General features: G+C 39.2%; 1 protein-coding gene across 1 annotated transcript in view; it reads right to left on the bottom strand.

Annotated features, from left to right (window-relative positions):
• LOC109829196 (GDSL esterase/lipase At5g08460) overlaps positions 1 to 15704 on the bottom strand; it is a 17623-nt gene extending 1919 nt beyond the window's left edge. The window contains exons 1-3 of the mRNA XM_020396343.1: positions 15391 to 15704; positions 13280 to 13407; positions 1142 to 1381 (exon numbers count right to left, since the gene is read on the bottom strand). Coding sequence (XP_020251932.1) covers positions 1142 to 1381; positions 13280 to 13407; positions 15391 to 15655 — 633 coding nt within the window. The 5' untranslated portion in view covers positions 15656 to 15704. The remainder of the gene's footprint in view (positions 1 to 1141; positions 1382 to 13279; positions 13408 to 15390) is intronic.

Genomic DNA, 21086 nt, shown 5'->3' with positions numbered 1-21086 from the left:
TTAAAGAGGGTTATATCAGAATAGGCCAAACTTAAGGGGGATATTGTGAAATTTATACTATCTCAATTCATACAAATTGTCAGGGGAAAAGAAATAATGAAGTCTTTCAATTGAAAAAGAAATGATAGCTTGAACATGTAACAAATGGTAAAACATGTCAACGACTGCAATTTTTCATACTGTTGAAGCTCCAAAAATAAGTTAAACATATAGATTTACTATATTACACTGATTATTCCTTCCTGCTATTAGCTCTTAAGCCTATCCAACATAAATAAAATTCTAATGCTATTGGCACTCTCTAAGAACCCGTATACCTATGGGCCATACTCAGAAGGATCCATGAACAGATTTGAGTGCATACCCTTACGCTTTTTCCCAAAAAAGGAAAAAAAGCATTCGAATAGGAGAAAGGCCAGTTTGCAAGACAGGTGGAAGAGAAAAAACATTTCTTTCCTTCGGTTTCTTGTATTTGCATCTTTCTGAAATATGATGGAATGTCAAGGTTAAACTTTGGATCACCAATATTGGTATCTCATTCATTAAGCTAAAGTTCAAACAATTTCAACAGTCTGATAGATGCATATATTTGGATACTCAGCTATAGATTGAGACATCTTACCTATGGCTGTATCCTATAAATTTTTTTTAAAAATTGTATAATTCATGCCCTACTGGGTCTAAATATTTAGTATCAGTATAGTATCCTATCTGAATATATCTGCAGAAGTAGATACCCATTTTACCTGCATGACCAGAATATTCTTGATGGGCTACGGTTCTTATTTGGTAATGGATGAAAGTGCTAGGATATCTGTGGGGAATTGCAAGGGTGCTGGAAATTGAACATGTATAGACAAGCTATACTTTAATTTGATGGAAAGTATGTGATAATACGATACTACACATGGGCCATATCAGATTGTCGTTGCTTAGGGTAGACATTCATCAGCTCATACAGAGGTGTTATAAATATTTAGAACGACATTAGCAATAATCTAGGGTGCCGGGTAGAGATAAATATATTCATGAAACTTCCCATTCTTTATGAAAAAGAAAGCAACAAGTGATAGATAGATTAATTAGGAGAGAAAACAAGGTATCAAGTATGAATCGCTAGCCTTGAAAGACCACAAGAAACCTGAATTTCCTGCTTGACAGTAGTGGCAAGAAGCTTGTTGAACTCCCTTGGCTGATACATAGTTTTCACATTTGATGAATTGCTTAGATAGCAGTGTATGAAGTCATTGCTCCCAATTGAAACATAGAATATGGATTTAGAGATGAAATCATCTGCGGCCACTTCCCCAAGGTTCAACTCAAACTGCTGGAAAGTATCAGTCACCTGCTGTATCTGTTGTGCCAGTGAAATGTGCCCTCCCTGAAAACAGAGAAATATATATTTAGCTTTGGAAACACAAATATTTTTAATTGAAGAACTTTTATTTTCAAACTGTGGTTTAATGGGAAGAATCATTCCTTAGCTGTCCTTACTCTCGGGTTAATTTTCATCCACTTGAATGCAATAGGGGATGTTTCATTTGTGTATGTGGATAATTTAGTTGCCTGATCATTTTCAATAAACAGAACATACCAAAAAAATGGAGATGGAAGCAACATGGTGAAAGGATCAATTTGATACTAGAGAATAACTTAACCTGAAATTTTTTTATGGTTATTCGGTAAAACGTACAAGATGTCAACATTTTGTATACCAGTTAAAGCATCCAGGGAAAAATCTGTGAATATAATCACCTTCAAGGAAGAAAAATGTTGAGGAAATTAGAATCATTATAATAGTACATGAATTCAAATTCGTACCTGTAATCTGTGCATATCTGCTGAACAATTAAAAACATAATCTATAAAATTTTCATGAAGAATGCAAGCTTCGAAATTATTCCAACACGTTTGTACTTATGTGGCCAATGATTCAATGAAAATATGCATATAATGAAAAATAGAAGGTAATTTGGAGAAAATGTGATCAATTCTCCCACTATTGTGATCCCCGGGAAGATAAAGGAAAAAGATTAAGATATCCAGTTTTAAGATTAAGCTATGCAGTTTGCACCGTTTTGGACCTAATTAAGAAGAAATTTCCAAAAAACTCATTGAGACAGATATAACATGAATACTGTGAGAAGTGAAAAGGGTACATCCAGCAACTAGGTCGAATGCGAAGATTTACAAGCACAACAACCTATGAAGATTTACAAGCACAAAAACCTATAAAAAATAAAACAGAGGTGGAATATTCACCAAACCTTTTTCTGTTATAACTTATACATTGATATATTCATCTGGCAATGCACATAGATAGAATGTTTGAGTGCTATTAAAATTCATGTTACAGGGAAATACAGCTTTTACACTATCATGTTCCTTTGTCTATACTTATTCCCCATGCACTTCAGTGTAATACTGCAAGATTAAATTTCCCCACATGAAAACGGAAATTATAAAGACATTAAATAAGCATCACAGTGTAAGTTAATTCAGGGAAAGTTTTGGTATTCAGTAAACACAACTAATGTTTCCATATAGGAAGGGAAATGTCCCATTTTACATTCTAGGGAAGGGAAGTAGAGATATACAAATCAAAATCATATTAAAATATAAAGCATAAAATATATTTATTCTCAAATTTGGTTAAAGACTATTACAACATATAAATCATTTTTGTCAATATTATTTTCGGAAAACCGCTATGCAAATATGTAATGTTTTTAGTATGTTGAATATTGGAGGAAAAGGAGGATATGTTTGCTAAAACCAAGGAAATTGTCACAAGTTACAGCTCCTTTCTATTATAGTAGCTAATTTCAACTATTGAATAAATTAAAGGGTTTTTTTATATATTTACCTCCCAAATCTATCATATTTTAAATAACATCCCCCCGGGCAAAAAAAAAAAAAAAAAATCTTGGTGTTTCTAGAAGTACCCACCAAATCACCAACTTTGGGTAAATATATCACCCACTACTAACAGTTAAATTTCAATTTTGATTGGTGGTTTTCCATAATTACCCCTTCTCTCTCCTTCACTTCCATCATGACAAAAACCTGTTACCCTCCAATGGGCTACCGTCACCACCACGATTGAACCTGTACCCCAATTAGTAGAAAAAAAACTCAAAACCCCTTGGGGTTATCCTGCGCTTGGAAGAAGAAGTACGAAAAGGAAAAAAAATAGTGACAGAATGAATAAATAAAACTTTTAATGAAGGGATCGATTGTTCGAATAATAAACAAGTATTCATACAAAACAGGTCAGAATACAGATTAATGGTCTAAAACGCGATACATATTTATTCATCTAGATGTGTTGAAGGATAGGAAAAGACAGGATACATTTCATATCATACACAGTACAAAGAAAATCCACTCTTTTGTCATTTCCTATCGTATTTATTTATGCTATTTCTTCACTCTTGCTTACGCTACTTTCAAGTGATTGACATGCGCGGTATGCATTTTCTTTTGATTCAATCTTTTTTTTCTCCTTATCATTCGAGAAAGACAAGAAAATTTCAGGGTAACAAACATTATCTTCCTTTGACTCCATGCCACGAATAAAATAAAACGGTAATAAGTTTGAAAGAATCAATTCATTCGTGGTCAAATCCTTCCACGATGCATTTTATTCCAACTTTGACTAAGCGGGGGATCAAATGGTATAGTTCATTTGGTATAGTTCATTTGTTGATAGCTTGGAGGATTACAAATATGACTTGTGCTTATTTCGCTTTAGGGGGCTGGTTCACAAGTACAACTTTTGCAACTTCATGGTATACCCATGGATTGGCTAGTTCCTATTTGGAAGGTTGTAGTTTCTTAACCGTTGCAGTTTAGTATCAACTAAGTTCACGGGCTGGAGATAAGCGGACTCGAACCGTTGACATCCGCCACAAGGTAAACCACGCCCAAAGCCAATCTCATGGAACAGTGAAGCTTCATAGGGTCTTTCTGTCCAGCTGCAGGTAGTCTGCATCTTCACAGACATGTCTATTTCACCAAGCCTCTCTCCGAGACAGTGCCTAGATCGTTATGTCTTTCGTGCGGGTCGGAACTTACCCGACAAGGAATTTCCATTTTTGTACATTCAACGTACTCTACGGATAGAGGAATACATATAGTTGAACATAGTAAAATAAGAAATTGAAAGATTTCGTTGAAATTGTTCGTTTGGAAATTTCCCAAAAAGCTAATTATAGGTTCTTCTTTTCAGTAGATTGATTGTTTTGCTCCTGTATCTTCCAAAATATAAAACGATTTCTCAGAGTTGTTTCATGGAGATGTAGGATATCTATTCAGAAGTTTTTACAACTCAATCATGTATGATGGAATCATCAAAGATTTGATCTTTTCTAACTCTATCTGTAACTCACTAGAGGCTTGGGAAACAAAGAGAAGATGGATATGAAAGAGATATCCAGCAACAAGAAGGAAAATGATTGAATAGAGGAACTCCCGAGCATTTCTTGATCTCAAATGTGCTCATATCGAACGAAGAAAATGATCCAATTACTTCGAAAGAATTGAACGAGGAGCCGTATAAGGTGAAAATCTCATGTACAGTTCTGTAGAGTGACAGTAAGGATGACTTATCTGTCAACTTTTCCACTACCACCCCTAAAAAACTAAACTCTGCCTTACGTAAAGTTGCCATAGTACGATTAACCTCTGGATTTAAAATCACTGCTTATATACCTGGCAAATCCAAAATTCCTCTTTTTTATACATAGGTCGTCGATTCGGCATTGGATAATAAAGGGCAAGGTGCCCTTTATTTCCTCTTTTTTATACATAGGTCGTCGATTCGGCATTGGATAATAAAGGGCAAGGTGCCCTTTATTTATTTCGAAGTAATTGGATCATTTTCTTCGTTCGAGAATCTTTTCCCTTCTTCCACCCTATCCCGAAGAGTAATTAAGACCAATTCATTCACGTTTTCATGTTCTAATTGAACACGCATATCGGTTGAAGTAGATTCTTTTTTTTATCAATAAAAACCCCTTCCCAAACTGTACAAGCTTCTTCCAAAGAATACGACTTTCTAGATGTATATGATGATACGGCTCTGCAATGGAATTTCCTTTTTCCTCTCTTCTATTCTATCGAAGAAAAAAATGGAATCCATCCGATCCAGATCGTTGAATGATTCATTTACCACCCTTCTTTTCCTATTATAAGAGTCGAGAATACAGAGAATGGTCCTGTCATCTCTATCAAGATGATTCTACCCCGTCAGATATTTATTCTAATATCTGAAGCATGGAATATATCTCGAATAATAAACAAGTATCCATGCCTTTGTTCCCACAAAATAGGATCAATGCTCCCATTGCGAGTTATTTGTACCGAGGGTTCGAATCCCTCTCTCTCCGCTTCCTCTGATTACTTCAGACTTTCCAATGTGAAAAAATTTCCAACAATCCAAAGATAGGAACCGTTAGAATATTCTGAACCGTTCATGAACCTAACAACAAATGTTTTTTAATAAAAAAATTACTTAATACTCGGATTTATAGATCATTCTGGTAGTTCGACTGTGAAATTTTTTTGTTTCGGTATTTCCGAAATATGAGTGTGTGACTTGTTATAATTGATCTTATTGAGAATACAGAGAATGGTCCTGTCATCTCTATCAAGATGATTCTACCCCGTCGAATATTTATTCTAATATCTGAAGCACGGAATATATCGAACTTCTATTATGAATCATAATAGGGGTACTCGTAATTGTGTGGTTAGAAAGAGAAATATCCGTAGCAATACAACAACGTATCGGGCCTGAATACCAGCTACTTTATCACCCACTTTGATTTCACGTTTCTATAAAATATATACACGAATCCTTTCTGGATTATAACTGGAACCCCCCTTTTTCTGGATCCATCACACATCGAGACAAATAAAATAGGTTAGAGATGACTTAAGAAATGTCTAAGGATTTATCTTCGAACTTTTTCAGAATTACGGCAAAAAGAAGGAGATTCGCTAGCTCGCTATTTAGTACGAATCGGTGACATGAAGGAATCTATAAAAATTATTCAACAGGCTCTAAAAGGAATTCTTGGAGGACCTTTTATGAAAATTTAGAAGTCCTTTTAGAATTTAGATTATTTTTCTGCTTTTACATTAGTACTTTAGATTATTTTTCAGTTGAGTGAAAAATGGGAAATTCATGGAAAATTGCAATCCCTACCACGTAATAGTGCACCTATACGTCTTCATCGACGTTGTTTTTTGACTGGAAGGCCTAGAGGACCTTATGAAAATTTAGAAGTCTGACGCTTTGATAGAGGAAAAAATTCCGAAAGGACTAATTTTGACTATAGATATATTACTAAAAAACTTTCACCCAATTTTGAATTGTCAAAACAAGAACTCAATATGCTTGTGAATAGAAACAAAAATCATTATGATTTGCTTGTTCCGGAAAATATTCTCGAAGTAACAGAAAGAAAAGCAACGACTGGAGTGGGAGAGTCAGAGTCTAAAAGAGGATTCCTCACTTCTTTCTCTCATTCAAAACCGTGCATAACTCTGGTCCCTGCGGAAAGGAAAAAGAATTTCACGTTCTTCCTTTCGGGAAGGGAGGATTAGGGAAATCCTATTGATTGCTAAGATTCCGGATTTTTTCATTACTTCCTATCTTGGGGACAAATCGAATCAAATAGCTAATAAGTTTTCAACCCTTGGAACATGCTACAGGCCCAGGTGGCGAAGAGCCGACATTGAGGTGCCATCCCTTCCAGTCGATGTGAACTCTTGGGGAAGATCAGCCTGTTATAACCTACAGCTCAACCTCCATGCAACACTAGATCCTATAGTGATGCACCATGCATTCAATCCAATTAGGTGTCACTAATAGGAAGAAGACGACAAAGAAGGAAAAAGGCCCCAGTTGCCGTTGATAGCGAAGAAGACGGATCAAAATAAATGAGATGAAAGTTGCATTGCTTGGAGAGGATGAAGGGACAAAGGGACAAAAGAGAATATGCTGGCCAAAGATTGCAGAAAACAACCATTCAAATAGTTAGGCTATGCATATACAATAACTATTCTTCTTTGGGGTGATGCGTTGATGAATTGTTCCCTTTGCTCGATATACCTCCTTGTAGCACTGAATTTCGCATTTTTGCTGAAGATACAATGCTCAGAAAATTCAAGATCAGAAAACTTTGTTGATTCCGAGCAAGCCTTTGCTTCCTTAGAACTGTCAAACCATTCTCGCTCATATGACTTAGTCACATAAGCCACAAGTTGGCTAATTAAGCTTTTGACCTCCCCCTTGACTTTACCGCTGCAGAACCTGTGACTTGTTCCCTTGTAGAAATACAGACTTCTATTCAACTCCGTTCTTGATTACTACTAAAGAACCTTTTGGAAGCCGATTTACATCATCGTTGGTCACTGTCTAAACCTCATGATGCCCAAACATATCAGATTTGTTTCTCAGATCTAGAACAAGATGAACCATTTTTAGTGTCCTAATCACACCATATTTTGATTTGGAATTTTGGATTATATCAATACTGACTGCCTTGCTGGATTGATTATTTCCTATCAACACATTACCACCATCATACTTTTCATATGTTGTAAACATGTTCTTGTCAGGACATATGATAAGAGCCATCTGAATCCAATACCCGGAACGTTCAATGAAGGACCATGGTCAATGACTGAGAGGACTCTATCCATAATCAGAGGACCCACCTTCTACAATCTTAACAGTCGATGACTCACTAGGATACCTTTCCGGATGATCCTTCTTCTTATCCTTTTGACGGTTGTAGTTCATATGTTCTATATCCTTAAGGTATTGACATATAATTTGCCTTCACGAATTCTTGATTTCAATTTGCCTATCTGATAGGATTTTCCAAAGTTCTTCAGAATGCCGATGACTTTGGTCAGAACTCTCTTCACTATTACCTGAGACCTTCTGATGAAGTTATCCTGAGCGTAATGTTGATCAGACATCTTCTAGAGAACAATATCCTTTATGATAATAAAAGAGTTCACAAGGTTCTCATAGGATGGTAATAGAAAGCATAACAAAATATGACAGTATTGTAGAATTGGAGGCGAAGGCGATGAAGCTCAGGAAAATTGAAGCAAAAAATGTTTTGGATGATGCACGGTCGACTGCGAGTGGAGCTGCGGTCGACCGCGAACGTGCATGCAGTCTGAAAAAAGTTTCTGGATTTTTTGCGGTCGACCGCGAGTGGCGCGGCGGTCGATCGCGAGTGACGCGGCGGTCGATCGCGAGTGACGCGGCGGTCGATCGCGAGACCCTGTAGTGCATTTTGTGTTTCTGTCTTTCTAGCCGGTCGACCGCGACTGGCACGACGGTCGACCTCGATGCGGTTTTGGACCTGGGCTTGGTTTCCTGTTCTGATTGGGTTTGCTGTTTGATATAAATAGCAACCACGTTTTTTAGGTTTTCTATCGACTGATTGGGCAGCTTAAAGGTGATTTTGAGCACAGAAAAGAGATCTTTCTGAGCAATTATTTGAGAGTTTAGTTTGTGAGTTTGGATAGATTTGTTTGAGAGGTTAGTTGAATGATCTTGTAATCTCTATTTTGTACTCTCATTCTCTATAGCGAAAACTCATCCCTTCTTGCCCCGTGGACGTAGGTAATTTGTCGAACCACGTTAAACTTTTGTGTTTGAGTTGGTGTCGTTATATTTGAACTGTTTGGTCTTTCTCTCTCGGCGTTTGTGTTTGTTCCGCCGTGCACAACAAGTGGTATCAGAGCTCGGACTACGCTTGGGCTATTTGAAAGAGTAGATCACTTTGAAAGTTCGGCTAGGGCTTCGTTTGGAATTAAATGTGGGATCTTTTTGATAAAGACTCTATCTTTTTTAGTTTTTGGATCTATTCTTCGTTTGTTCCGCTTTGGTTGTTGGTGCTTTGAGGAATTATGGCCGAAGAAAAGGAGTTGTGGAGGGTACTTCAGGTATGAAGACCGTCTAAAGTTTGAATAACCACTCTATGAAGATAGACGTGGAGAAATTTAATAGCACTAACAATTTTAGACTTTGGCGATATGAAGTCTTGGATGTGCTGAACACGTAAAATTTGGAAGATACTTTGAAATTGAATGGCAAGCCAGATGATATTGATGAGAAGGTTTGGAAGAAGATTAATCGAACGGCGTGTGGTGTGATTAGGCCTTGTTTAACTCAAGATTTGAAGTATGATGTGATCAATGAGACTTCAGCTAAGAAGATTTGGAAGATACTTGAGAGCAAGTATTTGACAAAGTGTGGAGAATCGCTTGCATTTAAAGAGGAGACTTTATCGCTTCCAATTAAAGAAATGAACCTCCATTGGTGATTACACGAACCACTACACGAAGCTTCTTACGGATTTGACGAATGTAGATGTTATGATTGAAGATGAGGACAAGGCATTATTGTTGTTGAGTTCCTTACCTGACGAGGAATATGAGACTTTCGTCATTACTCTTATTAGGAAGGCATCTCTTTCGTATAGTGAGGTTACTGCTGCACATGTGAATTATCAATTTTAAAAGAAGGATAATGAGACTTCAATTGGGACAATAACGGAGACGTTGGTCGCAAGAGGGAAGAATCCAACCGAAAGAATTAGAAGTCACAGTATATAGTAGGACATCCTACAATTGAAAAAGATCAGTGTGCTTGGTGCAAGGAGACTAGTCAATGAAAGAAAGATTGTCCAAAGTTCGACGAATGGATGAAGAATAAGCAGAAGGGAAAAGGAAAGCAACCATCATCAGAAGCAAACATCGTTATATCGGATGATAATATTTCTGATACTTCTATTTATTCGCTTTTTATCAGTTCTATAGGTAGCTATTCATGGAAATCCGAGTGGATGTTGGATAGTGATGCGACCTATCATGTGTGCCCTAAAAGGGAATGGTTCTCTAGTTTTGAGAAGCTAGATAGTGATATGGTATACATGGAAAATAACCGTGCATGTCAGATCCTTGGGGTAGGAAGAATTCGTATCAAGATATTTGACGGGACTATTAGGGAGTTATGTCGTGTGAGATATGTTCCTTCCTTGAGGAAGAACTTGATCTCAATTGGAGATTTGGTTGGAGAGGGTCTGAATGTTCGTGTTAAGGACATGATTCTCGAGATCGTGGAAGACTCTTTGATTGTGATGAAGGACGTCACGAGGAATAAACTGTACTATTTGATTGGAAGCTCGGTGACAGATGGAGAGCTGGCGACTTCTGTTGATTCGACTAGACTGCGGCATTTGGGGCTTAGTCATTCCAGTATTGATTTGGAGATGGGTGCACATACCTACAATTTGAAGTCCAGTGAACACTTTGATGTGAGCAAGAAGATCGAGGTGAAGTTTGGCACCTCTATTCACCGCACAGAGGATCTTTCAGATGGAATTCACGTGAATATTTGGGGGCCTTCTGAGGAGGCATCATTGGGAGGAAATAGATGTTTAGTTTCTTTTATTGGTGGCTGTTCTAGACGTGTTTGGGTTGCAACCAAATCCCCTTTGGATAAAGTCCTAGTAGTCTCCAACAGATTGAAAAAGTATGAGATTGACAGAAAGGTGAAGGTACTTCATTTTGATTTTGGTGGGAGGTATAAGAGGGACCTGTTTCTGCATTTGAGCCGAGCTCACGGCATTTTGAGACACTTCAGTGGAAAAAAATTCTTAGGACAACGAGATGAGATGGCAGATTTGGTAAGTTATTCCTTGTTGGAGGAGGACCGGTGTTTGATGTCAAGTATTGATTCTTGTGTTGAAGCTTCGACATATTTGGATCATCTTGGACATAGGTTGTCGACTGCTGTGATTGGAGGTAAAACTCTATTGAATGTTTGGTTTGGTAGTGTCACTTTGGTTGAGGCTTCAATGAGGGAACTGATTGATTCTCAGCAGGTGGAGAGTTTTGGACAGACCTTAGATGTATCACAATGGGTGGAGAGTGATGCTACTCCATATTAGGTGGAGATTACTCCACATACTCCAGATCATACTACATCGTTTGAGATTCCAGCTAAGGTGACACAGTTATGAGATCATTTGGATTTGGATACAGATGATGAATTGGTTGATTCGAATGCAGCTGGTGGATATGATTTGGATACGACCATTGATTCACCTCAGGTGGAGGTGTTTGATTTGTTTTATTTTAGGGCCATTTAGAGAGCTATCAGCATATTTGTTGGTGAAGAGTTGAGAACTTTTCTATTTGATTGAGGGTCTTTGGAGGTCATTTGGGGAACTACGTGAAGGCTTGATTCCTTTGGCAAGATGATACGTAGGTAGTCATTTATGATGCAGCCAATTTGATGGGTAATACCGACGTTTGGAGAGTGTTCGCATTCTCATTTGGGTCTCGACTTATTGTGTATTGAGTCCGTTATTGTGATTTCGTTTCACTTCGTATTGGACACAACAAGTAGGACATTTGGTTTGGTTGGTGTCGGCTTAGTTTTGAAAAAACTTCACTAAGGTGGAGAATTGTAGAATTGGAGGCGAAGGTGACGAAGCTCAGGAAAATTAAAGCAGAAAACGTTTTGGATGATGCACGGTCGACTGCGAGTGGAGCTGCGGTCGACAGCGAGTGGAGCTGCGGTCGACAGCGAGTGGCGCGACGGTCGACCGCGAGACCCTATAGTACATTTTGTGTTTCTGTCTTTCCTGCCGGTCAACCGCGACTGGCACGACGGTCGATCGCGATGCGATTTTGGGCTTGAGCTTGGTTTTCTGTTCTGATTGAGTTTGTTGTTTGATATAAATAGCAACCACGTTTTTTAGGGTTTTCTATCGATTGATTGGGTAGCTTGAAGGTGATTTTGAGCACAGAAAAGAGAGATCTTTCTGAGCAATTGTTTGAGGGTTTAGTTTGTGAGTTTGGAGAGATTTATTTGAGAGGTTAGTTGAGTGATCTTGTAATCTCTACTTTGTACTCTTTTTCTCTATAGTAAAAACCCATCCCTTCTTGAAGGTGATTTTGAGCACAGAAAAGAGAGATCTTTCTGAGCAATTGTTTGAGGGTTTAGTTTGTGAGTTTGGAAAATTTTGTTTGAGAGGTTAGTTGAGTGATGTTGTAATCTCTACTTTGTACTCTCTTTCTCTATAGTGAAAACTCATCCCTTCTTGCCCCGTGGACGTAGATCTCTACTTTGTACTCTCTTTCTCTATAGTGAAAACTCATCCCTTCTTGCCCCGTGGACGTAGGCAATTTGCCGAACCACGTTAAACTTTTGTGTTTGAGTTGGTATCGCTATATTTGGATTGTTTGGTCTTTCTCTCTCGGCGTTTATGTTTGTTCCGCCGCGCACAACAAGTATCTTCAGCTTTAACTTTGACTTCCATGTTCTTTAGATCCATCACAATAACATTCAACTCATCAAGATGTTCTTTTAGAGGTGTACCTAGCTTCATACGAAGGAGAACAGATGTTATTCTAATAAAACTTGGTTATTAGAGACTTGCGGATACAGATTCTCTAACTTCAGCCACAAACCTGCAACTTTCTCCTCATCTGGACTTCACTCAAAATATCATCCGTAAGATACAATTGGATCGTTGTTTGTGCCTTCTCCTCTGTCCTATGGATTCCTTTTCAGTCATTGGTCATCCACTGTGGTCTGTTCTTAGAAAACTGTGTCAAAATCCCTTACAGGGAGGTTTCATGAAACAGATAATTTTTTCCTTCCTGGTATAATCTCTCACTATCTCGATTCATGCTAGTCAACTCAGAGCAAACGATTTTTTTTTTTACAAAGCGACATGAAAATGCCATAAAAGTTGCAACTTGAAAGCATTTGACTGTAACGGTGAAATACACCAAAAAGAGAAGCAGTGGCGAAGCCATTGGTTCAGGTTGGGCAAGGGCCCAACCTGAACTTTGAGAAACCTATGCTTACATTAAGCTTATGTATCTATAGCTTGACATATATTACATCTATGGCACTATGCAGTCTTTCATTTTATGAAGTGCCGCCTCACCCAAAATTTTAAATTTTGGTAAAGCTGAAGTTTTAGTGTCCACCTTAATTAAATCATACATTCAATCATAATACACTTAGTGCCCACTTCTACTTAGGGTATAAATATTTCTGTTTTACATATTTTCTCTTCTATTATAAATCAAAACGTACTTTCTCTGCACAATGAAATATTCGAGATTTAAAAGTTATGTTTCAATTTTTAGTGCCTAACCAAAATAAAGTTTCTGGCTCCGCCCATGAAGAGAATAAATAATATCAACTCAATGTCGCAGCATGTACCAGGTCAGAGCCACTGTAGAAGATGATCCCAGCAGCGGCCGAGGCGAAGTTGACGCCATGAATCATGTCCTGAATCCTGCCGCTCTGTCCCAGGAACGGCGGAACGAAAGGCAGCCCCAGGCGAAGAGCTGCAACGTGTGCACGCAAATAATTAAGAATCAAGAATAAGGAACCCCGAAAAAATGCATCCAGAATTGAAGAAAAGAAAGATTTTCCCCCCCTTACTGATCCATACTTATTACGGGAGCCTATGACGAAAATACCCACAAAAATTGGCAGTTTGATATGCTATTAATATGATGTGTAAAGGCAGTTTCTCACATGTGACCGAGTTCCATGGGCCTGAGTTTCAGTGCGGCATTTCGTCAAACAGGTGCTGGGCTTTAGAAAATCTTTGGCATTTGTTGTCGACATAGAGATTAGGGATTCGGGTCGATGAGGTGGTCGAAGACGAGCTCGGAGTGACTGAGCTTGTTTGAGGAGGAGAAGTGGGAGGAGGACAAGGGAGCTCGATTAGGAGGAGGGAGAGAGGGATTCAAGAGGCGGAGAAGGAAGGAGGCACAGATGCAGATAGGAGCAGCCAGGGCCGTACCTAGGAATTTTGAGTCCATGGCGAAATATTAGATGATGTACAACTCATAATAGATTTTATCTCGTTCTTCTTATATTTTTAGCTGCAAAATTACTAATTAAAGTTTTATATTTAATATTTTCTAACATATTATTTTCGATAGATAATATTGCTAAACCATTCAATCTATCTTGTTAACATGGTCGATCTTAAAATAAGATTTTAGTAATTTTAATTTTGAAAAACTTCTTTCAGCGGAAGCAACTGTTACGGGTATAGTCAATAATACACGATAAGCAATACAAGTATTTAGAAAAGAATCTAACCATTTCATATAGTTCAACACTTCAATTGGACTATTAATCTCTACTTTTAAAATTTGAATAGAAACAATTCAGGTTATAAATTTGAAATAGAAACAACTCACGTTATAAATTTGAATAGAAACAACTAAATATGATCAAATAAACTAAGCTTTACACTCTACTTCCGAAAACACATTTTCATGAACCCATGATCATAATCTAGACCCTAAACTACCTAAACCTCAAACCTTCAAGTTAATCAACATCATTTTCTCCGCATCATAACTAGACACTGAAATTTACATTTTCCAAACAATACAAAACACCATAAAACCAACGACGCATACATGCATTAAGATTACTTCCAAGAACCCATTTGGAACCCATTTGCAACAATCCATTATGATAATATAGACCACCTAGCTAAACCCATCACTCAAATCACCTCCAAATTATCAATACCCCTTTCCTCACCCCAAAACAAGAACGCATAACCAACCCTAACATCTGTGAATCCACAATAAACACACATATTCAATCTTTACTAAAACAGATAAAAAAAACAACGCAAAATAAATGAAGTCATAAAACAAACTAGTAAGCATGCTCGCAACCTTTCACAATGGCTTATGAGGACCATAACTACAAGTTGTGGGTGTGGATATATTTGGTGATACAAAAATGTTTTTTTGGCACCCGTGATAACCATTCATATTTTAGAGAATGAAAACCTACAATTTCCAGAAAATTTCAAAAAAAACTGGAAAGAATCATGAAACTTTAAAATTGTTGCCCCCACCTTCCCGATGACATCTTCTAACTTCAATTAGTTGTAAGTTATATTTTAATTAAAGCATATTAATAAATAACAATTAAATTATATAACTTTGATATTAATATACTTATCATGTTCCAAATATTTAGTTATTATGATACATATTATTAATATATTTAAAATATATTAATAAATAATTATAACATATTTAAAATGTTATAACTTGTTTATATTTTTAAGTAATATATTATAGTCATAAATAAGTAATATATTATAGTCATAAAATATATTTCTAACTTCCTTCAAACACTTACTCAAAATCTTTATTTATTTTTTGGCACTTTCTCATTTTTCAGTTCATGAAAATAAAACATGTACGTTCGGATGCAATGCACATGCACTGTACTACTACATGTTATATAAATTAAATAAAATGATGCTAGAAATAAAATAAAATTACCGAGGAAGTCGACGATGATCCGGCCATTGGAGAAGCGGCCAGTCGGAGTGTGGGTATCGAAGTCGCGGCCGTAGGGAGGGTGGTCGGCCCTGGCCAGCGTGGGGAGGTAGTTGTTGGTGCCGCAGTCGACGGTGGAGTCACCTATCACGAAAAGTGCAGGGGCCAAAGGAAAGCTTGGTAGTGAGTCTGTGGCTCCTTGAAAAGATCGAGGAAGCAAAGAAATGACTAGAAAGAGAAAGACAAGAGAGAGAGGGTTTCGCGCCATTTCTTTCTTTACTTTGTTTTGGATCCGTGTTTCCTTTTCTTAGTTTGCTTGTTGAGTAGTGAAGCCCACCAAAGAGATGAGTAAACTGTGTGTAGTTCATGAGAAATACGATTCGCATGTTCCTAACTACTATCTAATTACCATCAACATTTCACTACCCATGAATTGGAACCGTTGATAAGTTAGATAACAGGCACTATTACACACTGCTTGCTTGGTTGAGACATGGAAAATGAAATTTCTTCATGTAAAAAAGAAGATTATTGCAGAGTTTTATTTGCATTGCCGCCTTTTAATTAGGATCCATTCTTGACAATCCGATTGAGTATTTTTTATAACCTCCTCTGTGTTAAATATTGTAGCGTGTTTTCCTTTATTTTAGTCCCATATTGCTTAGACTACTACACTTGCTCGTGTAGAAACGGCGACGAAGTTCAGGAGAAAACAAGAAACGGCGACGAAGTTCAGGAGAAAACAAGCAGGAGGCATTTTGGAAGCTTCACGGTCGACCGCCGCACCCCGCTTCAACGGTCGACCGCCTGCAACATGACTGAGAAAAGTCTCTGGACTTTTGGCGGTCGACCGCGATGGGTTCTGCGGTCGACCGCGCCAAAACCCTGTAGACGATTTGGTCTCTGGACTTTTGGCGGTCGACCGCACGATGGGTTCGGTGGTCGACCGCGTAGCGAGTTTGTGCCTGATTTTGTTTTCTGGTCCGTTTCATTGTGAGTTGATATATAACCCTAAATACGTTTTTTAGGGTTAAGCAAGGACGTTTTGAACAGTCTTTGAGAGAGGATTGTTGCATCCAATTATGGGAGATTTGTGAGAGATTTAGAGAGCTTTGTTTTAGGGTTTTGAGTGATTTTGTAACCCTATTTTGTAGATTTAGAGAGCTTTGTTTTAGGGTTTTGAGTGATTTTGTAACCCTATTTTGTATTCTCTTCATCTCTAATAGTAAGTTTGAGTGATTTTGTAACCCTATTTTGTATTCTCTTCATCTCTAATAGTAAGAACTCCCCCCTCCTTGCTCCGTGGACGTAGGCAACTTGCCGAACCACGTAAAATTCGTTGTCTTGCTGTGATTGTGATTTGTGCTTATGTTTGGTTGTGATCTTTCTCTTTCTTGTTCGTGTGATTCGAGTTCCGCTGCGCACAACAAGTGGTATTAGAGCTTCAGGTTTGGCTTGAGGCTTGTTCGAAAGATTCGCTAAAGGATTCCTATTTAGAGAGTTAGATCGACAACATGGGAGAAGCAAGCACATCAGGTTCGTCTCTTACGAAGACAATACAAAGTCTGAACATCAATAATACGAAGATTGGTGTTCCGAAGTTCGACGGTAAGATCAATTTCAATTTGTGAAGGTGTCAGGTGATGGATGCGTTAGATGCACAGAATTTGGAGGAGACTCTTGAGTTACACGAGAAACCCGTTGATATGGAGGACAATGTTTGGAAGAAAATGAACAGTAGGGATTGTGAAGCCTTGATGGCTTCTTTTCCACTTCTTCCTCCTGTAATTTTTTGGCTTCTTGCACAAGAATTCTTGCATGTGCAAGCAATGCGCGATGTTTCTGAATCCGCTCCTGAAGAGTCGATCAGGTCCTTTTGATACGGACCCATTCATTCTTCGTTGGTTTGAAAAAGGAGGGGTTGTCCACTCGCTGTTATAGCGGTTGGCGCCTCCTGGACTTCAGATCCGCTTCATAGCAGATTCCATCAACTGGCTCCAAGGCTTTGGCTAGCTGGCGTGTGAGGCGTTGTCACCGTCTCTAACGTGCTCTCTTTGATAGAATGGGCACGTTATCAGCAGTCAATTCCTTGCTCAAGGGGTTCAGATCTGTAGATTTAGCCTTGTCGGATGTCGGTGTGGCGTTGCGAGCCACAAGTGGAGCAGTGGCGATGAGATCTTCTTCTTGGACCTTTGAAGCCGAAGTCCAGCAAGCTTTCTTGGAGTAGGCCTTCCTGCACCTGCGAGGAAAGGCGGATCTAGAGGATGAGGACAAGTACTCCTTGTACTTCTGTTGGTCGAACTCATATTCGACCTCTTCTTCAACCGGGATGAGGATCCAAGGTTGCGACACATCAGCCTTTGCAGAAAGGTTGTCGGCTCCCACTGTGATCGCCAGTTTGTTTTCGTCGAATGTAGTTTTCATTATCGAGTTCATTACAACTTTGATCGTTTTTAATGAATTCAAATAACAAAAATAAGAATTACAACTTTCTAGAAAATAAAAACAAGAACTGTTTATCAACTCTTGCTTGCGTAGGGTCTTCGTCTGTGCTGGGGATGTTGATATCCATGGACGACCGTGGGTCAGATCCGATTATCAAAAAAATTGACAAAGCTCCTACTTCATTAAGGAAGTATTCGCTTGAAGAATTAAAATCGACCAAGCGAAATCAGTATCTCTTCTCAAGATTAAGACTAAGCCTAATCTCAAGGAACGGACGGGGGGAAATACGGGTTCAGATCCTTCGAAAGCCTTCCTCTTTATACTGAAGTTCATCGGGATCTGACTTGCCTTCGCTGTAAATTCATGCTCCTTTGACTCCTCAATCCAGCAGCACCTCCCCCTCTTGATAAAATTCCCCCCCCCCCCCGCAGGGAAAGGAGGCCAGCTTGTATTATAGGGTTCTGAATGCGGGTATTTGATAAGGAATAAATGATTCGGTCATCTCAGTTAATAACTGTGTACATGTTTATGGATGATATCCAATCAAGTTTAACATTCAGGAATGAACAAATCCGGAAACAATAAAACCGTCAAAAACGCGTTTGTGGCTCGGACAGCGTAATTACGCCTTGCTGCGCCGTGGAGGTGGGGTCAGCCATGACTGATCTTGCGGGGGCGTGGGGGTCAGCGTCGGCTTACTCGCGTTGGTGAGGGTCAGCGGCGGGTCAGCTGCCGTTGTCCTGCGTTAGAGCGGGAGTTTTTGCCTTTTGCTGAACTCTTTAGTGTTTTTCCAATTTTTCGAGACTTGTATTTTTTGTCATTTTATGTATTTGATCGTCTTGTTGACTTGTACGTTTCGTTAACTTGTTTTATGCGCTCGTTAGTTTCTTTATGGCACTTGGAGCTGATCGACAAGCGCGACGAGCACTTGGAGCCGACCGACGTGCGCGAGCTGACTGAGGAGCGTGTTCGGTCACTTGGAGCTGACTGACGCGCGCGAGCTGACCGACAGGTGTGACGGTCAATTGGAGGTGGCCGGTGAGCGCACGAGACATAGTTGGTTCGCCATTCCGATTCATGCACTTGTCTGCGTCAGATAATCGGTGAGCGCACGAGACATAGTTGGTTCGCCATTCCGATTCATGCACTTGTCTGCGTCAGATAATCCTCTTAGACTCGGATAACGACGTTCGTCATATTCTCTCCGTCTCAAGTTGTGTGCAGACACCTATTGACATTTTTAGATGCCTACAGAAGGTTCCATATTCTAGTGCGGTGGGTAGCTTGATGTATGCAATGGGGTGTACGAGGCCAGATTTGTCACAGACCGTGAGCATGGTATCGAGGTACATGCACGACCTCGGGAAGAGTCATTGAGAGGTCATGAAGTGGATTCTACGGTATGTTGAAGGCACCATGGATGTTAGTTTGATTTTTCAGAAGAATGAGAAGAATGGGCAGGATTGTATTGACTACATGGATCCAAATTATGTTGGGGATCTTAACAAGCACCGGTCTACTTCAGGATATGTGTTTACATTAGCAGGAGTACCGGTTTGTTGGAGATGTACACTTTAGTCTACAGTGGCTCTCTCTACTACAGAGGTGGAGTATATGGCGGTGACTGAATCTATTAAGGAGGCTTTGTGGTTCATTGGATTATTGGAGGACTTGAGAATTACATAGGAGACCATTCGGGTATATTGTGATAGCATGTTGGCTATCTATTTGACAAAAAATTAGGTTTATCATGCACGTACGAAGCATATTGATGTCAGATTCCACTTTGTTCGTGATGTCTTAGATGATGGAGATGTCATTTGGAAAAGATCCACACGAAGGACAACCCTGCTGATATATTAACCAAAGTTGTTTTAGGTATGAAGTTTGGTCATTGTTTGAAGCTATTGAATATTCTTCAATGTTGAGGGCCTTTGGACGCCATTTGGGTGAACTACATTCGGCTTGATTCCTTAGGCAAGATGATACGTAGGTAGTCTTTTCGATGCAGCCAGTTGGATTAGTTGATTTTCGATGGGGCAGGATTGTTTGAACTCTCATTTTAGTTCCTGACTTGTTGTGGATTGAATCTGTTGTCATGGATTGATTCCATGGCGTCCTGGATGCAACAAGTGGAACGTTTGATTAGTATTGGTGTCGGCTCAGCTTTTTTTGATAAAACGTTTACCAGGGTGAAGAATTATAGAAACAGCGATGAAGTTCAGGAGAAAACAAGCAGGAGGCATTTTGGAAGCTTCACGGTCGACCGCACATGACGCGACGGTCGACCGCAAACGTGCACATGACAGGGTTGGTCTCTGGACTTTTGACGGTCAACCGAGATGGGTCCTGCGGTCGATCGCGCCAAAACCCTGTAGGCGATTCGCTCTCTGGACTTTTGGTGGTCGACCGCACGATGGGTTCGGTGGTCGACCGCGTAGAAGGTTTGGGCCTGATTCTGTTTTCTGATCAGTTTCATTGTGAGTTGATATATAACCCTAAACACATTTTTTAGAGTTAAGTAATGACGTTTTGAGCAGTATTTGAGAGAGGATTGTTGCATCCAATTGTGGGAGATTTGTGAGAGATTTAGAGATCTTCGTTTTAGGGTTTTGAGTGATTTTGTAACCCTATTTTGTATTCTCTTTATCTCTAATAGTAAGAACTCCCCCCTCCTTTCCCCATGGACGTAGGAAACTTATCGAACCACGTAAAATTCGTTGTCTTGCTGTGATTATGATTTGTGCATGTGTTTGGTTGTGATCTTTCTCGTTCTTGTTCGTGTGATTCGAGTTCCGTTGCGTACAACATTGTACAAATAAACACCTCAATGCAACAAATAAAATTATCAAGTTCTCTTTATAGTTAACATGGTATCAGAAGAGCATTAGGGAGATCGCAATCATATTAATTTTGGGAAGATTGTAGGATCTTCATCGTAACAGGACATGTCTGGGGCTGGACATGAAGGACCCTAGAGGGGGGGTGATTAGGGTCAAGAGGCTCTAATATGCAATTAAAATTCAGTACAAACAAACCACAGTAACAGAAGTGCAATAATAAAGAAAGAGATAAAGTTAGGAATCGTTATCCTTGACGCGCGATGTGTTAACGAGGTTCGGCCCGCTGACCTACGTCCCCGCTCCCCACTCTCGAGGAGAAATCCACTAACACATCCGGTTTGGAAGCCGGAATTTCGTCTACACAGTGATCCCATAAGATCTCTCTCTCACTACACAGTTGATCTCACAGAT

The sequence above is a fragment of the Asparagus officinalis genome, chromosome 1 (genome assembly GCF_001876935.1).
Source record: "Asparagus officinalis chromosome 1, Aspof.V1, whole genome shotgun sequence".
NCBI classification, from domain to species: Eukaryota; Viridiplantae; Streptophyta; class Magnoliopsida; order Asparagales; family Asparagaceae; genus Asparagus; species Asparagus officinalis.
This window is presented reverse-complemented; position numbering and strand designations above follow the sequence as displayed.